Source organism: Clarias gariepinus, chromosome 12, assembly GCF_024256425.1.
Source record: "Clarias gariepinus isolate MV-2021 ecotype Netherlands chromosome 12, CGAR_prim_01v2, whole genome shotgun sequence".
In the NCBI taxonomy this organism is placed as follows: Eukaryota; Metazoa; Chordata; class Actinopteri; order Siluriformes; family Clariidae; genus Clarias; species Clarias gariepinus.
The window spans coordinates 18,021,965-18,038,534 of record NC_071111.1 but is presented as its reverse complement, the minus strand read 5'-3'; the positions used below and the strand labels follow the sequence as shown (position 1 = coordinate 18,038,534).

The 16,570-nt window shown below is 36.3% G+C and overlaps 2 protein-coding genes across 2 annotated transcripts in view; one reads left to right on the top strand and one right to left on the bottom strand.

The window, feature by feature from the left end:
* LOC128534024 (proton myo-inositol cotransporter-like) overlaps positions 1 to 6,961 on the top strand; it is a 49,532-nt gene extending 42,571 nt beyond the window's left edge. Inside the window, exons 5-10 of the mRNA XM_053508277.1 lie at positions 1,540 to 1,703; positions 2,194 to 2,314; positions 4,326 to 4,451; positions 4,669 to 4,787; positions 4,986 to 5,138; positions 5,522 to 6,961. Coding sequence (XP_053364252.1) covers positions 1,540 to 1,703; positions 2,194 to 2,314; positions 4,326 to 4,451; positions 4,669 to 4,787; positions 4,986 to 5,138; positions 5,522 to 5,748 — 910 coding nt within the window. The 3' untranslated portion in view covers positions 5,749 to 6,961. The remainder of the gene's footprint in view (positions 1 to 1,539; positions 1,704 to 2,193; positions 2,315 to 4,325; positions 4,452 to 4,668; positions 4,788 to 4,985; positions 5,139 to 5,521) is intronic.
* Positions 6,962 to 7,462: 501 nt separating this feature from the next.
* Positions 7,463 to 14,657, bottom strand: LOC128534730 (uncharacterized). The gene is made up of 13 exons (XM_053509144.1): positions 14,610 to 14,657; positions 14,273 to 14,417; positions 13,997 to 14,129; positions 12,394 to 12,457; positions 12,045 to 12,227; positions 11,032 to 11,135; positions 10,529 to 10,641; positions 9,531 to 9,597; positions 9,407 to 9,437; positions 8,968 to 8,998; positions 8,768 to 8,844; positions 7,884 to 8,541; positions 7,463 to 7,683 (listed from the first exon to the last, which is right to left on the bottom strand). The coding sequence occupies exons 1-13, from the start codon at positions 14,655 to 14,657 to the stop codon at positions 7,463 to 7,465; spliced, it is 1,875 nt and encodes a 624-aa protein (XP_053365119.1).
* Positions 14,658 to 16,570: the final 1,913 nt, after the last annotated feature.

The following is a 16,570-nucleotide window of genomic DNA, read 5'->3' as shown; positions in this document are numbered from 1 at the left end:
ACTTACGTGGGCAGAGATGTGGGCATTGATAAGGGAGGTCAGAGGTAAATGGCCAGACTGGTTCCAGCTATCAGGAGCTCATACTGTATAACCACTCTTTACCTCTGTGTTCTGTAGAAAAATACACTGCCCAGTCAAAAAAAGTCACACACTCCAATATTTCATTGGGCCATGGCATGGTTTCAATAAGCTTATGCAATGTCACAACGTTCATTTTAGTCCAGACTCACATTGATGATGGACATGTTGGACTGCTGCTTTAAGGCTTCTCCAACACATCTCAGAGATTCTCAGTGGGGTTAGGGTCTGGACTCTGTGGTCACTAAAACATAGGACAATGATTCAGCTGGACCTGACCAATGGAAGTGAGCCCAGATTATAACAAAGCCCCCACAGGCTTGTAGAGTAGGCACTAGGCATGATGGGTGCAACACTTTCTCTGCCTCTCTTCCTCCCTAATGCATCACTCTGGAACAGGGAAAATCTGAACTCATCAGGCCACAGAACTTTTTTTCCAATGCTCCACAGTCTATTCTTTATGATTAAAGAATTACATTTTTTACTTCATTTTACTTCGCTTTTTTTTCGTGATGAGCCTCACTGATAAGTGTTTTTTTGAAGTCTCGATCCCTTGAGTTCTCTTCGCGTTGTAAGTGGTAAAATGCTCCTATTTTACTATTAAGCTCAGCTTCTTTTTTTTTTACGTTTCGATTTCACTAAGGGTTTAAGTGCTCTCCCATCACACTCATTCAGGATGTTTTTCTAGCCATATTTTTCCTCGAAGATGATGGTCCACCACTATCCTTCTAGGCTTTAATAACGCGTTTTACAGTTCTTAACCCAATTTTAGTAGTTTTAATCTCCTTCGTTGTTTTCTATGCTTGATGCAGGCCAATAATTTGTCTCTTCCGAAACAGAGTAACATCGTTGTCAAAACCACAGGATGTGTCTTCTGATACGGTTGTTTAAGAAAACAGAAGCTTCTCACTGCATCAGTTAGGGTTCAATAACTTGTTGCCATATTAATCACTTCAGTAATTCTCCAATGGAAGACTTTTAACTATTTGCTTTAGTTAAATCCAGATGGTGACTTTATTTCTTTATTCATTTCTTTATTTATTTTTGGCCACATTGCATTGTATTTTCAGTACATTGAACCTTGAGACAGATGGGATACAATGGCAGTTGACCAGGTCAGGGTCCACTCCTGTCAGCCAATATTATATGTTTTCTTCATCTTTAACTACCAAGTGTCTGCTACCACATGATTGCATGAATGTAAAGATTGCATGTTGAGTCACTTAAAGGTGGAGTCATACAAAGCATTCATGACAATTGCAAGGATTTATAATTTGAAACACACAAGTCAAATGCTAGTTCATAACAGTGAAAAAGTGGTCCAGGTGAAAACAAAAACTCATTCAATTCTCAAATACAAGTCCATAAACAATCAGTAAAAAATGTCAATTACAGAATATATAACTAAGATAGTATTCTGTTTAGAATGTCCCCTCCTCAGAACTTTTCCCCTTCCTGCAGGTACTACAGTGCCACCATTTTGCAGATGTCCGGAGTGCAGGATGATAAGCTGGCAATCTGGTTGTCCTCACTGACCACCTTTACTAACTTTCTGTTCACACTGCTGGGTGTGTGGATGGTAGAAAGGGTAGGAAGACGGAAACTGACTCTTGGCAGCATTGTCGGTGAGTGCACACAGCATCTCAGCCCTTTCGTCTTTTTGCCGTATTTATGACTAGAGACTATGTAATAGTTAAAAATATGAAACATAGCCAAGTAACTGTGGAAACAGGAGTCATTGGTGACTAGCTAGGAGACTAAGAGTGATGAGAAAGAATGACTGTTTGCAGCAAAGAAAATGTTCAGGATCATCTTTGTGTAAATTGAATGCCTTGAGTTCAAAGCCACAGTGAATCGAATGACTGTTATAATCGAACTAAGAATAAGAGACGGTTTTCATGAGCATTTACAGTATTTGATGCAGACACCGTTTATGTTATGTAAGTGATTTAGTTCTTTCATAAACATATGTAACATTAACAAGGTCATACTGTATATGGAAGCCCCTTTATAAAATCCATATTAAAAGGGTGCATCTGACACTGTTTTATTTAATGAAGTGAGAATAATATCTCCGCAATGCATTCCTTTCTATCGTTCCTTCTCTCTGTGCAGGGACTTGCCTGAGTCTGTGTCTCCTAGCTGTTGGGTTCCTGCTCTCTGCTCAGCACACTCCCCCTGTCACCCTCCACCATGCTGACCACGCTCTTGCCAACACCAGCTGCTCCACATATCTGTGAGTATAGTACGTCCTGGGTGTGTCCATTTGCGGTAGTAACATAAAGCACCACTACAGAAAAAAACTGATACATGTCAAATTATCTATACAATTAGATGTAACTGGACTTTTAGACTATTTACCGTAATGTGCAAAAGTCTTAGGCACAATTTTATCTTTAGTACAAATGTTATGTACAGTATTTTTATCATGTCTGTTATTATGTACATAATCATTTACTGTTTCCAAATATACCTGAAAATGTTAAGAAATAAATATCATTATTTTAATTCCCACCTGTGTGCATGGAGTTTGCATGTTCTCCCTGTGCTTGGTGGGTTTCTACGGGTATTCCAGTTTCTTCCCACTGTCCAAAGACATGCAGGTTAGGATAATTGGCGTTCCCAAATTGCCTGTAGCTTGTGAAGAAGCGTGTGAGTGTGTCCTATGATGGATTGGCACCCCGTCCAGGGTGTTCCCCACCTCGTGCTCTAAGTCTCCTGGGATAGAGGAGATTTGCATGCCTGTAAAGGAAGCAACATATTAAATTACAGACCAGTTATTAGATGAAAACAAACAAAAAAACTAACATAGAAACTTCTACGAAGAGGGCTAGAGAGTAATAAAATATACAAGTCAAAATTGCTGTAAAAACGCTTGTAAATGCTTGTAAAAAATGAAAACTCTGTTGCTACTAATAGTAATATAGTACTATTATTACTTTATAGTGATATGTACTAACGATAACACAGTGTCTAGGATTTTTGCACAGTAGTGTACTTTAGTTGAATACCGCTGCTGTAGGAAGTGAAGCCAGGTTCAGTTAAAAGTTCACATTTTAATTTGTCTGGAATATAATGACTTGTCACTTATATCGTGCAAATTACCAAAAAGGAAATAATTAATTGCCTTCTCAAATTCACTCTGATTACAAACAAATGTTCTTATTGCATGGATTTCCATTAATCTCCTGACAACACAAGTGAATCATTTAATCAAGGGTTGATTAGCTGACAAGTGGCATCAGGTGTGCTGGTGCTGCACAGAGATTGCTGGCTGAAATGGGCTAGTCTAGTGCCAGATTATGGTTTATGAATTATTTACGTCTAATAAATAAATGAATTAATGAAAGAATGAATGGATGGATGGGTGCACAAGTTAACAACTCCTGACACGGCACTTTCGAAATTTGTTATATTTCCCTAAATCATCCATTAACCATCCATTAAAACCTTGATGCTGAACTTACCCTTGAATCTGTGAGGGCTGTGAAGTGCTGTAGTAATGGACTTTCCTCTGCATAGTTAGGATCAAACATGGCCACTGTGCTTCCTTTGGTCTCCTAATGCTGTGGTAATAGGGCTTCCACAGCATGTGGCCCTGCAAACCGAAGCCATGAGAGAGAAAGAGAGAAAGGAAGAGAGAGAGAGAGACTGCTCTCTCTGTCCCAATTTACTCTCATACCACCGAGCTGATGAAACAACACTGGATCATTATGCTGTAATGGAGGCTGAATGGTTTGCTGTTGCAAAAAAACAAGCCAATCTGGGCATTCATGCTTTTTCATTGTTGTCCAGTCTACCCACTGCTCTGTCTCCTTTATGTGTCCAGAAAGATGGGGTTTTTTTTAATATATTTTAGATGCTTCATACTTACAACTGATTTTTAATCAGAATTTCATATTTCAAGTAAGATTTATATTTAAAGGGGTTTTAAATTTGTTATAGCACTCAACAAAACTGGAGAAAAACATTACTGTCCATTACGTCAGTTTGCTAGTTTTGATGTGTACAGTACTAATATAGTACTATAGTCTCTAATTGTTGTTTTCGCTGACCTTTGTGGAACTCATATGAAGATGTTGAAAACTTCGGAAAAGTTAAAAAAAAAAAAAAAAGCATTATAATTCCTTGAAATAAAGTGTTAAGTAAAAAAAGAAAGACATTGCACTTTTATTTTCACAATATCCAGTTCTGAGATTCTGTACTCCCTAGAAGCACAGACTTGTTTGTCTTTACTTTTGCTCCAGGTCATGTGAACTATGTATGCTGGATCCAGGCTGCGGTTTTTGCTACCAGCAGAACAGTACTGCTGTGTTCGCTTCCTCCTGCGTGCCAGTCAATCAGGCCTCCACAGAGAAAGCAGCGTGGGGCAGGTGAGTCATAATCAGCATCTGAGCGTGTAAGCCCGAGTTTGCCTTTGCATGTTGAGATTCTGCACTAAAGCACAGCAGCACGCTACAGTGACATTAGATGATACTTGATGTCACACATCCCTTTCATTTTAAGCAAAATGTGACTCATTTTCCCTTTTCTGTCAGATAAAGTGTGACACTGCCTTATGGTTAACTGTCACTTTTAACTGTGTTGCAGGTGCTCTAACTCAACACAATCTCCAAATCACAGTTTTTGGGCTTATAATTTTTGCCCAACCTCTTACTCTTGGCTAGTTCTCCTGGGTCTTGTTCTTTACTTGGCTTTCTTTGCTCCAGGTAAGCAGTCTCGGGGTAAAAGTAGTTGATTTAAACCACTAATGAAACATTTTGAATTAATTAAAATTTAAATGTGTATTTAGATAACTTGCTTTATTTTCCATCCAATGAGTTGCCCTTTATTTAATTTTGGTTGTTTAGCTAAATGTATTTTTATAGATTTTTTGTTAGATCTTTAAAAAAAAGCATGTCTTTCAGGTCTGGGCCCAATGCCATGGACCATTAACTCAGAGATTTATCCACTGTGGGCCAGAAGCACAGGCAATGCCTGCTCAGCTGGAGTGAACTGGACCTTCAACGTGCTGGTGTCCCTGACCTTTCTACACATAGCCCAATACCTTACCTACTATGGTACAATTATTATTAAAAATCTGAAAAATAGGCCACCAGAGCCCAAGTCTATGTGTCTGTTAATAACTTTAATTAACCTTCACTTAAAATTAAGAAAAATAATCAGACACCATCTACATCAGGTGACAGGTCTCTTGATGAAATATTGTCCATGTTTTGATTCATCACCTCTGAGATTTTAGTTTAGGTTTTACAAATTCATTTTTCTTAACTAAAATTCAGATGTTGTTGTGATTTCTGTATTGTTTATTAGATACCAAAAGCTGATATTTATTTTGGCCCTAAAAGAAGATATTATTAAATAATAAGAAATGTCCCTCAGTATTTCTGACTTATCATTCTTGTTTCTCAGCTTTGAGTGAGATCTCTCTGTTTTTTTCCAGGTGCATTTTTTCTGTACTCAAGTCTTGCTGTGCTGGGCTTTTTCTTTGTTTACGGATGTCTCCCTGAGACGAAAGGCCGCCGGCTAGAGGAGATCGAGTCGTTGTTCGAAAGTCGACTGTGCTCCTGTGGCGCTTCGGACTCAGATGAGGGCCGGCAAGTGGAGTACATCCGGGTTAAAGGATCAAATTACCACCTGTCAGACAATGATGGTTCAGACGTGGAATAAACCTCAGGTGAAAGTTCTAAGAACGCCCAGTAGATCCTCTCTCAGCTCTGCACATGGCTTATGAAGAGAGTAGGAAGGAATCCCTTTTTAGCTTCATCCCACCATGAAACCAGCTGCATCTGTAGCAGTCAGGCTGCATCTTACAAATACAGCACGTCACTTTAAAGGATAATGGAACAAACATATCCAAACATACAACCATATGCCTGCTATTGTGAGATATCTGAGAATTTAAAGTGTCTAAGTTATGGTATACTACGAATTAATGCAGCAGTGCTCAAAGTATGCTGAAAGATGTTACACAACAGTTTTTTGTGCTCTGCAGTAAAATGAGGTGTGTGTACAGAACAATAGTCAGTCAACTATTTTAGTCTTGCGTTTTTGTAAAGATGCTAGGCTTTGGAATTGGGAACTTGTTCTCATCACAATGTTCAGTTTAATTTCTGTGAACATTTTTAGCATGATTCTGGCAAAATTAAAATTTTTGAATTCAGTAGCATATCACACATGGGGTGTAACCTGGATTATGTCTTCTGTTGTTTCCTGTAATTGGAGCTGAGAGCATTGGAAGTGATTTGTTCAAAAGGTAGTCTTTTTGAGATGAACCAAAACTACTTCACTTCCTTCATAGTGTTTTATCTCCTTTTTAATCTGTTTTTTTTTTTTATATCTGTACTTCTCAGATGATTTGGCTCAGTTTCATTTAGTCTTCCTTCACAGCCTTGTGTACAAATGGCTTTGCATCTCATAACTCTCATCCATGTAACAAAGTGGAAACTGTTTTGACAAGTAGTGTAATATCCGATGTTTTGTTTATATTGTACTGCTTGTGAGTATACACCTTGGTAGTTTGGTACACATAGAAAAGTGCCAAGCAGACATATTGTGCCTATATGTGCAACAAAGCAGTTGATGGGTTTTGTAAAAGCACCAATATCAAGCAAACCTAACACAAGCTCATTTAAATGCTATTACTGTTGAGTATGTATTGTGTGTTTGTTTACTGTTAGCACAAACAGGTAACTTAACTGTGTTTTCATGTTTGAAGTATGCCAAGTCTCCGAAACGGAGAAGCACTCTATAGAGCAGGGATGCTCATAACAGTTCTGATTATTGCAGTGAAGGAGAGACTGCTTCAGGAAAGTATATTAAAGGCCAGGACTTTATTAGGACTTTGTGACAGAGTTTTATTTAACAGACGTTTAGAGTGTGCCAAGTGTTTGAGTATGTGTTTGAGAACTGAGAACGCTTTAAAGTCAACAGGTCATTGTGTTACTTTGAGGAGAGAGATTGAATCTATATAGTGGGTGTGGGAGTGTGGGTGTTTTCTATGTAAAATGAGTACTTTTACTACTACTACTACTATTATTATTATTATTATGATTATTATTAAACTGTGTTTTTATGATCAACAAAAAACTAGTGAATATAAATATGTGTATAGTGTTCATTTAATTACTGTTGCTCTAAATGTTTTGCTAGATTTATATTCTATGAAAAATATTCATGACATTTGAATATTTAAACAATAAAAAGTTGTCCACTGTTTAAAGTAAGTTTTTGGTTTTCAGTATTTATCTCCAGTGTACTGTACTGTAACTTAGTCATCCAAACGAAAGGCAATGTGACACATACAGCTATAAACCATCTGAGAACAGATGCTAACTTTCAACACAACAATACAAAACAGCGCTGAGTCATCGGTCTCACATTTTTATGGATGCTTATTTTTCTGCTGCAGCATGAGCAAGATGTCTGCGATTTCTTTAAGCTTTCCCTTCTCCTCAGATTCACCGTCTCCACCTGTTTCAGCAGTAAAGGGAGTGTCATGTTCCTCTGAGTTCACAGGGGGGTTCTGATTCACACACTCCTCCTCATGACCTTCACACTTTTCTCCTCTCAACACCATGTTCTCTGATAACTTCTCCTTTAGCTCTACAAAAGGAAAGTATTTCTATTACAGTCTACAGACTTTCATATATATATATATATATATATATATATATATATGCTCACTGACAAATTATACACTATTACTTACAATGCCATGCATAACCGACATCGGTTTCAAACTAATCATAATAATAGTTTAAAAACCCTGTGATTTCATGTTGCAATGAGTTAGTTATTAATACCTGGGGCATTTGTCTGAAAGCAGGGCGGTATTAAATGCTTTTTTATGCTTGCCTGGTTCTCAGATTTGCTCAAACCTTCACGACCTATGAACATTTCCGGACCTTGCTTTGTAAGCTCTGTTTTAGACATCATCCAGGAGGTGTTTCTCTTCACCTTATGGATTTCTGACTGAGCAAAGTGATTACTACCATGTTTTTCACTGCTGTGACAAGTCTGCCTCCTAGTGGCATGAGCTTTGTCTCTCTTACTGTGGTGATTGTGAGCTGTGGCCGTAGTGATGATACCCATCTTAGGTGCTTTCAAAAGACAACACTGCACAGAGGCATCTTGAGTAATCAAACCGCAAAAACTTGCAGTCTGCGTTGCCTTGTCTTGTACCCTAGGAGATGCTTTCTTACGTGTTCTACCACTTTCTGTATTAGTCTGCAGACAAGAGGGAACAAACTGATCTTTCTCACAGTCCCGTTCATAATTGATCCTTTTCAAGGCTTTTGTAATCCCATGGGCTTTACTCTCCCTACACATCATTGACTGGTTGCAGGGCAGAACTCTTGTTGGAGCACTCATCCCTGATGGACAATTTTGACTTGTCCTCATAATGTCCTTAGAAAGGGACAGGCACATGTAAGAATCGCCATCTTGCTTGTGTCCTTTTTCCTATGACAACATACATACAGAGGTACTGTTTTCAGAATAAGGAAACTTAAATAATAAAAATCAAAACCAATAAATGAACTCAATAATCTAAATAAACTCGAACAGGTGTATAAATACATGAATATATATCAATTTAAATCATGAATATCATCAAATAAATTTATTTTACACTTCAATATTGATTTTTTAAAAATTATATTCTATCAAGGACCATGAAACAACTTACTAAAATGTTTTGGAGAGATGGAACAGAGTTTGTTGCATCATCTGAGGTGACACAGCCTTCTTCACAAGAACAGGTTACTGATGATTCACAGACATGCTCAGAAATAATTCTATGTACTCTGCCTGTGAGAACAAACTTCCTTAGAATCTTTAAAAAGTCAGCCAGGCACAATAAGCTTAAGATTTAAGAATAAAACTTACAGGGTCTGCAGTCAGCACATCTAGACACGTGCTTTAAAACAAAAGGATAAAAAGAAAACATCAAACATCAGTCTTCAAAGGAACCACTCTTTAACAAAAAATATACAATTTAGCTAATGCAATACATTATAAGCTTGAAGAATATGGTACCAAATTGCAGATACATTTAAGTGGCTCTGTAAACAAAGATGCTCTGTTTTTGTTTGTTTGTTTGTACATTTTGTAGTCTACTAGTAATAAATAAGCAAGCAAGAGTATTTAAAAAAAAAACGCCTTTCAAGCTAGTGCCATAAAAACTGGACATATACTTAAAAGGCAACAAGTTGTCAATACAGTAAGTTAATATGCTCAAATACTGAAGTGGCCTATGGGAGAATTAAATAAAGCAGCATATATAAATCAATTTAAGTAAATGACTTAAAATAAACAGCACTGTTACCTGAGATAACAAATCGATACTGCAGTCTTTGCTGTAAAAAAAAAAAAAGCACAAGTCACAAAGACAAATATATTATAAAGTATTTTTTTTATTTAATATAACTGTATTTCATAAATCAACTAACTGAGATCTTGTGGGGGCATCCGGGTTCTCCGTCTGAAAACAGGGCTTTGTTTTCTTACCAGAAATGTCTACAATAGACAGTAGAAGAGAAAATAAATTCACATACCCTATTAATATTAAAACACCTTAGTCACTAATATTTTTTAGAACACTACACAATAACTTAATTGGATGAAGAAGTTGCATGGCCTATGCCTGAGTATCTGAAGACACCATCTACAGTGCTGTTGTGCACCACTGTAATCACTGCATACACCTTTAGTGTACAGTGCATTGTGTAAATATGCATGCTCCTTACACTAGTTTTTTCTACATTTTATTGTTAGAGTAGCTGCAGATGAACTTTAGTCAGGATTGTATGTCATGAAGCCTCACAAAATAGCTTATATGTGTAAATTGGGATGAATCATCATAAAAAATACATCCGAAACCGAGAATACCATTAAATCTGATTCTGCCTAGAGAAAGCCAATCACCAAATGTCAATGACCATGTAAGAGGGCATTAAGTAGACAAGCAACCGAAGGCCCAAGCTGTTTCTTGAAATGATGCTATCACAACCACGGTTCATTGTACAGATGGTGTGCTCAGAATCATGAGCAGTGTGGAATATTTTTAATAGCTAACCCCTGATTGATCCTTTCCCAGAACTCTCTCATAGACTTATTTTGATAGCAACTTGGTCATCATGATCCTATTTGTTTACATATGCTCTCCCAGGAACATACCAGGCCCCAGGTCTATTTAAATTAAAATCATGTGACCCTTTTCAAACAAGTGGACTTCACTCAGCTTATTACATGAGGTCTGATTATTTAACCTTTTGCCCCATGTCTTTTTTATGCCTAAACAATACATTTTACTATTACATATTACCGCCTATTACTCTTCACTATCTTAAAAAATGTTAACCTTTATTCTTTTAAGTTAAATATTTGTTTTTTAACATATATCAGGCATGGCAAAACCAAATACACTCCTGATAAACAGGTCATGTACCTTCACCTCCATTGATAAGTCCAAAAAAGGGTGGTCTTTCTTCTTGGCTATTCATCTCTAAATTATGAAATGGGTTTTCAGTTGACTGGATGGAAGGCCCACTGCTTTCTCTGCTATTTTCAAACAATTATTGGAGACACCTTTTATCTCAGTATAAGTAGCAGCATTACATAAATAAATAAAAAACACTATTGATAATAACCTGAAAATGAAACAATATCGTAAAAAGAAGAAAAAAATTTACACTCCCCATAATAAAAATTAATCATATGTAATTTCTTTCCTAATGTCTGGTTTGGATCATCTTAATGACCCAAAGCATTTTAGTGTTCGATCAAATTAATTTAAAATGGCACACAGATTTATCCCTATGCACTCTGCAGGTTCATCCTGAAATACAGAAGTGTCAGTGTTTTTTACTTCTATAGATGCAAAAACTATTGACTCTGACAATTTTGCTGCTACTGCTGGATTCTACTAATCTTGTTTAAAGTTCATCTCACCTATGAAAGGTGCTCACAAACTGGACTCCATCTGCAAAGCCAGCCTGGGAGGCCTCTGTTTGAAAAGGCACAGTCCAAGGATTACACTCAGACATATCCATTGGCTGGAAAACAAGCATAAACCATTTTTTGCATAAGTAGTCTTAAAAACTGGTAAATATCAGTTTACAAATAAATGTACAATAAAAGACATATCCCAATGCTTTCCTTTTTTTTTGCCTGTTCTCAGTTTCACACCTTCCTAAAAAATAAGAAAAATGACTTGAATGTTGTTTCACATGTTCTCCCTAAAATACATGGAAGTGGGCGGATTGCCTACGATCCAATAAAAATATACAACTCTATCCATGGTTTCTGTTTGAAGACTGAAGTAAATCTGTAGTGTCATCCAGGTTTAGAAATGGCTGAGAGCAAAGGAGGCAAAATTAGCCATGCTTTCTGGGTGAGAGGAAGGACATTCACTCCCTTCCCTTTCAATCACAATGACAGACAATGACAGACGCCAATCAGTGGGGATGTGTGAGCTCATGTATAGAGATATGTTAAGCACTTTTCTCTGACTGAGTTATACTACCTAGTGATACATTAGCAGGGGTTTAAAAAGATTTAGTTGGCTAGCTTTAGGTATTTTGGAGTATTTTGGTTTTATCAATAGGATACTTCTACTTACTAAATAATTTCTTTTCTTTTTGTAAAACTGGAAACATATTGTACTGAATATACAGTAAACTAAATTTAAGGTTTGTGTTTGGGGCTTTTAATCTCATACACACACACTTAATGAAAACAAAAATGCAATAATTCATCCAATCCCCTGGTACATATTTATATCACTTTTCTCTCTTTTAATAATGACATATGCAAAGGTTACTTAAATAATTGCTTCCCCCTTGTGGAGAATCTACTGTCTCTTCAATGTAAGTGAATAATTGAGTGAGTGAGCTACAGTGAGCCTGACATTTAAGCTTCTTTGCATCTCCATTTAATTGACGGCTTGATATGTCAGGATTTACCTGAGCATAGTTTATGCAGTGTGACTCTGTTGGTGGTGAAGAGGCGATGTGTGCAGCTGGTCTGGACCTGAGTTTGAAGGACTCTGATAAGGATGGCGAGGTTGAAGAAAAGGAACCGACACTGCTCTGAACCCCGTGACAGGCTGAAGTGCTATTGTCAGACAGGTTGCTTTCCAGTGACAGCTTAGGGTGTATATTACCATTACCATATGCTTAAGTTAAAATTACATTAACAAAATACTTATATGTTATATAAATATCTGAAAACTAAACATGAAACCAAGGATAATGAAGGTGGTCTATGGTAATAAAGCCCTCCCAGAGTAACTTGTTTTATATTAGCTCTCACCGTCTTAAACTTGAATTCATCTAGGAGGCCGGGGTTTTTTTTCTTCAAACTCAGTGACTGGTCACTAAAAAAAAATGTAAATAGAGTAACAGTAACAGCATTATGGGTGTGACATTTTAATATTAACTTTCTGCATACAACATATGGCCAAAGCACAGGCATAATTAACATGTGAGTTGGAGCTGAGTGGTTGGAATCTCATAATAATCAAAACTGGCATGTACAACCCACCCCAAATTTCATATAAGAATTATATATCGAAATTACTCCCACTGTTATAAAGCATAATAAATTGGTTGGCTTTCTTGAGTCAATGTAACTGACAAGCAAAGAATAACATTCTTACATCGCAGGGATTGCAGGCACGAACAACAGCAAGCGCACAAACAATGACACGAGGATGAGCAAAAAGGCCAAAAAACATTTTTTAATTTGTTGGTTTGCCAACCAATAAAGAGAAAAATCAACAGAGGAAATGTATGATATTTACTATTTATAAATATGGAATAACAAATTGGTACTGTACAACCTGGTTTGTTTTTATAAATAAAGTGTATGTGTATCATTAAGTGGTAAGTCTCTTCCTCTTAAAATGAATGTAGTAAAAGCAAAATTTAGTCCACTTTGATGATATAATAACCTAAAAAGTGTTTTCATTAGATTTTGGACCGTATCTGTATGGATCTCTGTTCACTCAGCGACAAAAGTATTACTGAAATGAGGCACTAATGTTAGGTGAGGACACATAGAGTACATTTACGTTACCAGCATAAAATAATTATATGTATACAGTATATATAAAGATTGTGATACATACATATTAGTGGCTTATGGTCATGTGACTTGAATCAGATCGGCTTTCATGCGACTTTTTGCCTCTGTGCTTACATGGGGTGCTAGCAGTGCTAGAGCAACAGCTTCAAATACAGCTAAAGTGAACCATCTGGTTTTTTTCCTTCTTCTGGACCTCAACTTCCACTGCTTGCCATTCTCCAGGGCAAAACTCCAAGCATATTTTTTAGGAAAATTGCATTTATACTCAAATAAACTCATGATGTGTTTTAACCCATATGGTGCCAGCAAAAAATGTATCGATGTGTGTACGCGTGACATTTCAGGGGACAGGTGTGTCCACATTAGAGTCAGATAAAAGTCACTTATTTTTAATTATGAATGTGAACTTTCATGACATGCAAATGCAAACTGACCAAAAAATCTAATTGAAAAGTGTGGCTTGTAATATAAACAAAGCCATAGAGTATTTTATCCCCAAATTGATCTGGGCTTCACACAGGCCACTAGAGGGCTCCACTCCAAACAATTTCCTTATAGAGTTCACATAATGCACAGTAGGACTGTATATGCTGGAACAAGTTTGGACATCTCAGTTACAGTGAAGGGATCGTGAGTTGTAGGGAGAGAGATAATGTTAGTGATGGCCAGCTGTCTGCAAAAGAGTGTATCTTGTCCAGTGATGCTAGAAAACTTTTTATTCCATTTTAAATACACAGTAGATTTCTTTGTCCCCCTACTAAAACTGATAAAAAGTTTCAGCTTAGTCGTTGGTTATGTGACTGTAAGCTGTAGATGGAAGGATCTGTACCTGAAAAGCGGTTCACTTTCTGCCAGGCTCAAACGTGATGGAGAACAAGGACTCATTGGCAGCTCTAAAGCCTTTCCAGCCACAGATTTATTCATTCCTTTTGTTTTAGGCAAATGTGCTATTTTAGTGTTCCCTAAAATACAAATTAGAGCACTTCTTATTTTAACCAGGCAGTCCAACAATAAATGTAAAAAAAATATTGTTTTCCTAATCTTAAATTTTCCTTAATAAAATAAATTATATAAATATTCTCAGTAATGTGCACTCTTCATTTACCAGCATATTCTTTCTTTAATGCGATCTGGTTCACAATAAACATTGTAAGCAAATCCATGCTGCCAGCACTGACTTTCTTAGGTGATGCAGGTGGTGGTACCAGGAGATTATGTCTGTTTTGCATTCTTTTCTTTTCAAAAAACTCCTAAAAAACAAAAATAGGCCAAACAAGCATGACATAGTTGTAGATATGTTATGATCATCCATAACATTATGACCATCTGCCTATTATTGAATAGGTCCTGTCCTATTTGTTCAGGTACTGCACTACTGGAACCAGCATTAACATTTTCCTTAATTTGAGCTACAGTAGCACTTTTATCGGATCAGACCACACTGGCCAGCCTTTACTCCCCATGTGCATCAGTGAGTCTTGGCCACCCATGATCCACTGCCAGATCACTGGTTTACCTTCCTTGGATCACTTTTGTTAGTGATCATTATCACTAGGTATATCAATATGTAGTGAATATCCCAAAAGAGCTGCAGTTTTGAAGTTGCTCTGACCCAGTTGTCTAGCCATTATAATTTAGCCCATCTCACAGTGGGTACACCTTCTCATTACAATGGTGGCTGGAAGTGGGTGGGATATATTAGGCAGAAAGTGAACTTTTTTCCTGAAGTTAATGTGGTTTGGAAGCAGAAAAATAGGGCAAGCATAAGGATCTGAGTGACTTTGACAGGCGGCGAACTGTGATGGCTAGAAGACAAAAGTGTCAGAACACAAAATGCAACACTGTTATTGTGGCAATGGGGGGACCTACACAATATTAGACAGGTGGTCATAATGTTATGGCTGAATGGTATATAGTAAATAGCTATGAAATGTTTGCACATCCAGATATCTAGTAAAATACAGAATTAATATAGTCAACTGAACATCCTGTGACAGTTTTAATATTTACAAAAAGAAACCTAAAACTTCATTTATTTATTTATTTGTTAAATTTGCATCTTTTTATACCGTTTATTTATTACCTTTTGTTTTCTAGTGTCACTACTTTTCATAAAACGGCTTCTGTTGGAAAAGAAAAGTCAAGAAGTTTTTTTTTTAAACAATCTTTTTTGTGTAGCTGTTATGTTATATGTATATTGTCGACCTACCGCCAGCCCCCGACCCAGTTCATGTTTAGAAACTGGTCAGTTATCTATCCAGATAAATATATTATACCTGCTTTTTTATGGAACTTTATTTAATAAAAACCAAGAAATCCGATGTTTTTGTAATGAATAACTATTATCAGCTAAATAATTGTTTTGATAGGTCTCGGCATGAGCTAACTAATATGTTTACTCATAGACTGACGTAAACCAGAAGCGATAGCGCTACATTAATGCTAACCAATTAGCATTTACAACCGCGAGCCCTGCAATTGCAGTGCGCACGAGCTCAGCCAGTCGTTACACACTGGTTGCTGACGTAACCATAAATGATATAGAAAGGAAATGACGCATAAACCATTTGTTATGGATTTGTAATTCAATATACATTATTTTATGTTTTAAAAAGTATTTAATACTGCAGTGTAACAATTAATTCAATTTGGACAAATATTTACATGTAGTATTTTATTAAAGTATTAGTTAATAAATGTTAATACCTGTAATGTTAAATGCTAAAATGCTGAATATATGAGTTATACTATAATTTGAGGTTTATATATTTTGCAGATAATTTATTATTTTATTTAATGTGATTCATGAGAACAGACCTGATGAGTTAGACTTTGTGCCCCACTTCCTTACTATTCTTTCTTAATATTAGTAAATTCCTTCAGTGTAAAATATCTGCTAGTTGCAAAGCTTAATCATTAACATTTGTTTTCTGACTGATTACATACAGTACTTGGTAACATAGACGACAATTTCCTTATTGTGACACATAATTTCAGTGGTAGGATTTGCCTGGCTGACCACTGCTCATATTCCTAAACAATTTAACATCATATTTGAACAAATGACATAATTAAAATCATGATGAATCTGTAAGTCATAACTTTGTATATAACATAGCTAAGTCACTTAATATACTTACTGACAATGAGCTTTTATAAATAAATATTTTTTAAAAAATGATAGAACATGCTACAGAAAAGAATGAGATTATTTGATGCTGGTCACTTGGCATTAAGACAAATCTTTTCTGAGTTACAGGACAGAGTTCTGTACGTAACTTAGATAACTGATCTTTTGTTGACATGAATAAATTTAAATGTTCCAATTGTTTATATAAGAAAATCTTCTTTAAGTATTTATATTTTTGAAAGAAGTTTAAAAAGTTGTTAACTCTTAAACTCT